Below are 4,205 nucleotides of genomic sequence, written 5' to 3'. Positions count from 1 at the left end.
ACACACATATGACAAGCTACAAACTAAATTCAGTTCAGGTTCATGCCATTGTACATGTACTGCATTTGTGCCTTGCAGGTGTTTGATCATATGTGTAGAAGAAGAATGTGATGCGGCCTTGGAGCAGTGGTGCCATATTTTACGACAGCGGTTGGAGACGACACTTGCTCCTGCAAAAAAAAAAAAAAACACTTTAGTGCCCAATTTTTTTACAACATCCTTTTTTGATGCCCGGGTGGAGATGCTCTTATACCTATATGAACATTAAATTGCACTAAGAAACATATACAAAAAGAAAAGGTTAAAAAATGCATTGATCTCCACGTAAAATCTCATTGACGGAGACTTGGTTAAGTATCAGTCGACTGAGATCTAGCTACATAAAAAAAAACCTTTAGGTGGACTGGCCATGAGTTGACGATGCAGGGTTCTTAACTTCTTCTCTTTTTTTGACATGAGGGTTCTTAACAACAGAAGTACAGATAGTTTTCCGTGTTCACTTGTGTGTAATTACAAACGGGGCGCAAAATAACATTGAATTTCGATCATCGGTGGCTTCACAAATCGTACCAACAAGACGTACTGCCAAGCTATTTCAAGACATGCTAAATTTTTTATTTCAAGACATATGGCGATAGCAACAACGGTATAGGAAGATGTTTAAAAAAGGGTACATGAATGCATGCAAAATGAAATTGGAAATATATAGAACATGGATTCCTTGCCGCTTGCCGGTACCGCCGTTCCATTCACTGGCTCGCTGCCCTTGTCAAACACGGCAATCGTAGTATTTGTTGCATCCCCGGCCCGTGTACGGATAACCGGCCGGCGCCGGGCAGTTACGGACACAGCGTGGCTTGTTGGCGTCCAGGGCTCCGTTGGAGATGTCGCCGGCGCCGTAGACGCGGCTGCGCACGTCCAACGTCGTCACCACCGCGAGCTCCGGCGGCACGCCATCCTCCAGCCTCCTCAACGACGACGGCGTTGGCATCACCGCCTGGTCGACGTTGTAGACCGCCGCCGCCGCGGCCCCCGTGTCCGGGCCAGCGAGCACAAGCGCAAGCATCACAAGAGAGATGCAGACGTTTCTGTCCATGGTAGCTAGCTAGCTAATCGATGCGTTTGTGATAGGCAACCGTGGGGGGGAGTGAACCGACTTATATATACATCCAGGTTAATTTGGTGACATGCAGCTCTCAAGGCCCAACCTAACCGCTAGCCAGGACCACCCGCCCAATGTTCTCCTGTCACTGTAACTGGTTACTTCAATGAAAGGTTTGGGTGCGGGAGGTGCCTTGTTTGTTCAGTATATATATGAGAACCCGGTCGATCGAACACCTTTAGTTACTAGTACAATTAATCTCTCTATATAAGGTTTTGACATAGATCTCTCACCTCCACTGCATCTACATGCAACCTGAAGACAAGCGAGGCACGTGCAGGCCAGTGGGTAGCCAGAGTGGCCCATGGCCATACTAGGATTTTGCCTTGAGCCCAAATGAAACCAAAATGTGGCTCAAACATTAAACATATATAATTTCATTTAATTCAATTTCTTAATTGTGTGTTATTTCATATAATTTCAAAATACATCAATTATGAATTTAAAGTACTGAAGGTACTGCTAAAGCAATAAAACTAACATCGTGTTCTACTGAAAAGCATCATTACATGTATTCTAGGCTTACCAAGGTAAGAGAACAAAAGAATGCGAACTTTGATACTCGGATGAACAACTATCTTCAAAATCTTGTATGAGCAACTATCCTCAAAATAGTTCTATCTGAAACAATCAAAGAAATGCATGGTCGATCGATGATTTGAGAACAAATACATGATAGATGGACAAATGTCATCAAGGTAATAACAAAAGGAGAAAAAAAGTACACTCTGCCAACAACAGCTAGATGAGCTACAATACATGATCAATTGATGAATAATGAATAGATCGATGATTCATTGGAGGTTTGATGCACAAAGTCAGGACTGTCCTGCAGACAACCTGATAGCATAACTACAGTATTACTAGTACATGTTCAGCGGGAATCAATTCTGAAAACCAAAATTTAAGAGCACGTCGCAGTTTAAGTTTAGTGTTGTGCGAGCAAGACAAGTAATTCAATCATGGATAATTAACTAATTATCGATAGGAGCAGAGTAGGAACAACAGGAAGTTACCTATGGATACGGTGGTACATGCATTATCGAGAGGCCTAAACTTGAGGCGGCCAAAGAAGGCGCAGATTACAGAAAATTGTTGCACGGCGATGTTGTCATCCAGCAGCGCGAGTCGAATTTCTGAACTGGGGTTGCGCTACGCTTCGGCGCTGTCATCGTCTGGCGGCGGGAGGCGAACTGCTCGATTGGGGTTGCGCTACGGCGCTGTCGTACTCCCTCCGTTTTTATTTAGTTCGCGTATTAGCTTTGGTCAAAGTCAAGCTTTGTAAACTTTGACCAATTTTATAAACAAAAATATTAACATATACGATAACAAATCAACATCATTATATTTATTATTGAATGTACTTTTACATAGTATAAATTTTTATGGTAAATGTTTATATTATTTTCTATAAACTTGGTCAAACTTTACGAAATTTGACTTCAATCAACTCTAATATGCGGAGTAAATAAAAACGGAGGGAGTACATCAGGGATGATCCAGCAAGCAGGTAAGCTGGGCCTTTTTCAACCTGACACAAAACTGCGATTTGGGGGCCCCTAGGAATTTGGGGGCCCTGGGCGGTCGCCCACTTTGGCCCCCCTTGTCGACGGCCCTGTTAGCCATGGATGTGAAGTTGGGTCAAGAGGCGACTTGAACTCATTTAGACCTTAACTCTGATACCATGTTAAGCTTTACACACCAGCCAGGTCATCCAAAAACTCAAACTAATGGAAAAAGACGAACTACACATTTCTACTTAAACAGTGGACATACTTTCGTATGAGTACTTTCCGTTTCTTTGTTTCAAAAAATAAATAATTTCAGTTTCTTCAGTGAGCGCCTGCCTCATTTTGTTGTTCCCGGGCAAGGGGGGCTGAAGAGATGAGATGGATGGCGACGACGCAGTGTATGTTGTCAAAATTTTACACAATGGCTGCTCCGCCGTAGTTTCTGTTCCTCCATGTTTCATATGGTATACTGTTGATGATATTTTTTTTATAGTGCACTTTGTGTGTTTAAAAGCAGTGTGGCTGTGACACATGTGATAAACAATTTAAACTATTCAAAAAAAAAAGTGTTACCTGGTTCTGTCCAAGCCGTCGCTGAAGCTGGCGAGGACACGGCGGTGCACCTCCGGCTCTAGGTCCACCACCGCGAGCTCCGGTGGCACGCCATCCTCCAGCTTCATCGACGGTGACATTGGCAGCAACGTCTCTCCGACGCTGTAGAGTAGACCTCGAGGGATGTGCCCAACACCATACATGGATCTACTACTACTATAGCTAATTGATCCGTTTGTGCTGGGCAACTGTGGAGTCGAGTGTTGCGCGTGAGTAGCCAGGACCAGCACCGGCCTATGGTAGATCCAGGTTTGGTGTCGCGCACCTCTCAATGCCCCGATTTGAACCGGACAACATCTGTCTGTCTTTCTCTCTCAGCCTTCCAAATACACATGCAATAGCCACTTAATTTGCTCCCATGCATGCATGGGGCGTGTAGAAAACTCGAGCTAGCTCTCGTAACAGTGAAGAGGGACGGCTGGTATGGTGTCGCAGAACGATGGAGGGACCGCCAACAAACAACAAACATATAGTAAAACACTAGACAGCGTGTATTTTTGTCTGAAAAGAAGATGGTCACATGCTGCTTGGAAGAGTCCGCGTGCAGCTACGTATCTGACAAGCTGAGAGCATGGCTAATAGAAACGCCGGCTACCGGCTCCATATCGGTGCCATGTCAGAAATAGCCTTCATAGAAAGAGTCTCTTGTCATTTTTGAACTCGAGCTCACCTGCTCTCTCAAGGACAGTAAAATCAAAATAAAATAGTTAAACAGTTAAAAAAACTGATTTTTTAAACATTGGTGAATATTTCAACTACATGCAAAAGTTTATGATGAAATGACATTCGTACAGGTCTAGACAAAAAAACAAGAACGATGCTTTGAAAAGACTATTGTTCAAAGCATTTTGGAGCATCGATTTTGTTACTTTAGCCCAAACATGCACGAACTTCATTTCACCACAAAAATGTCCATGTGA

General features: G+C 43.6%; 1 protein-coding gene across 1 annotated transcript; it reads right to left on the bottom strand.

Moving 5' to 3' along the window:
- Positions 1–477: 477 nt before the first annotated feature.
- Positions 478–1,121, bottom strand: LOC119273492. The gene has a single exon (XM_037554637.1). The coding sequence runs from the start codon at positions 1,094–1,096 to the stop codon at positions 770–772; it is 327 nt and encodes a 108-aa protein (XP_037410534.1). The 5' UTR covers positions 1,097–1,121; the 3' UTR covers positions 478–769.
- Between the last annotated feature and the right edge of the window lie 3,084 nt (positions 1,122–4,205).

This window comes from Triticum dicoccoides, chromosome 3A (genome assembly GCF_002162155.2).
Source record: "Triticum dicoccoides isolate Atlit2015 ecotype Zavitan chromosome 3A, WEW_v2.0, whole genome shotgun sequence".
Taxonomy (NCBI): Eukaryota; Viridiplantae; Streptophyta; class Magnoliopsida; order Poales; family Poaceae; genus Triticum; species Triticum dicoccoides.
This window is presented reverse-complemented; position numbering and strand designations above follow the sequence as displayed.

What these genes read in the sequence shown, in the direction of transcription:
- LOC119273492 (XM_037554637.1), bottom strand. Translation starts at nt 1,096, where the DNA reads ATGGACAGAAACGTCTGCATCTCTCTTGTGATGCTTGCGCTTGTGCTC.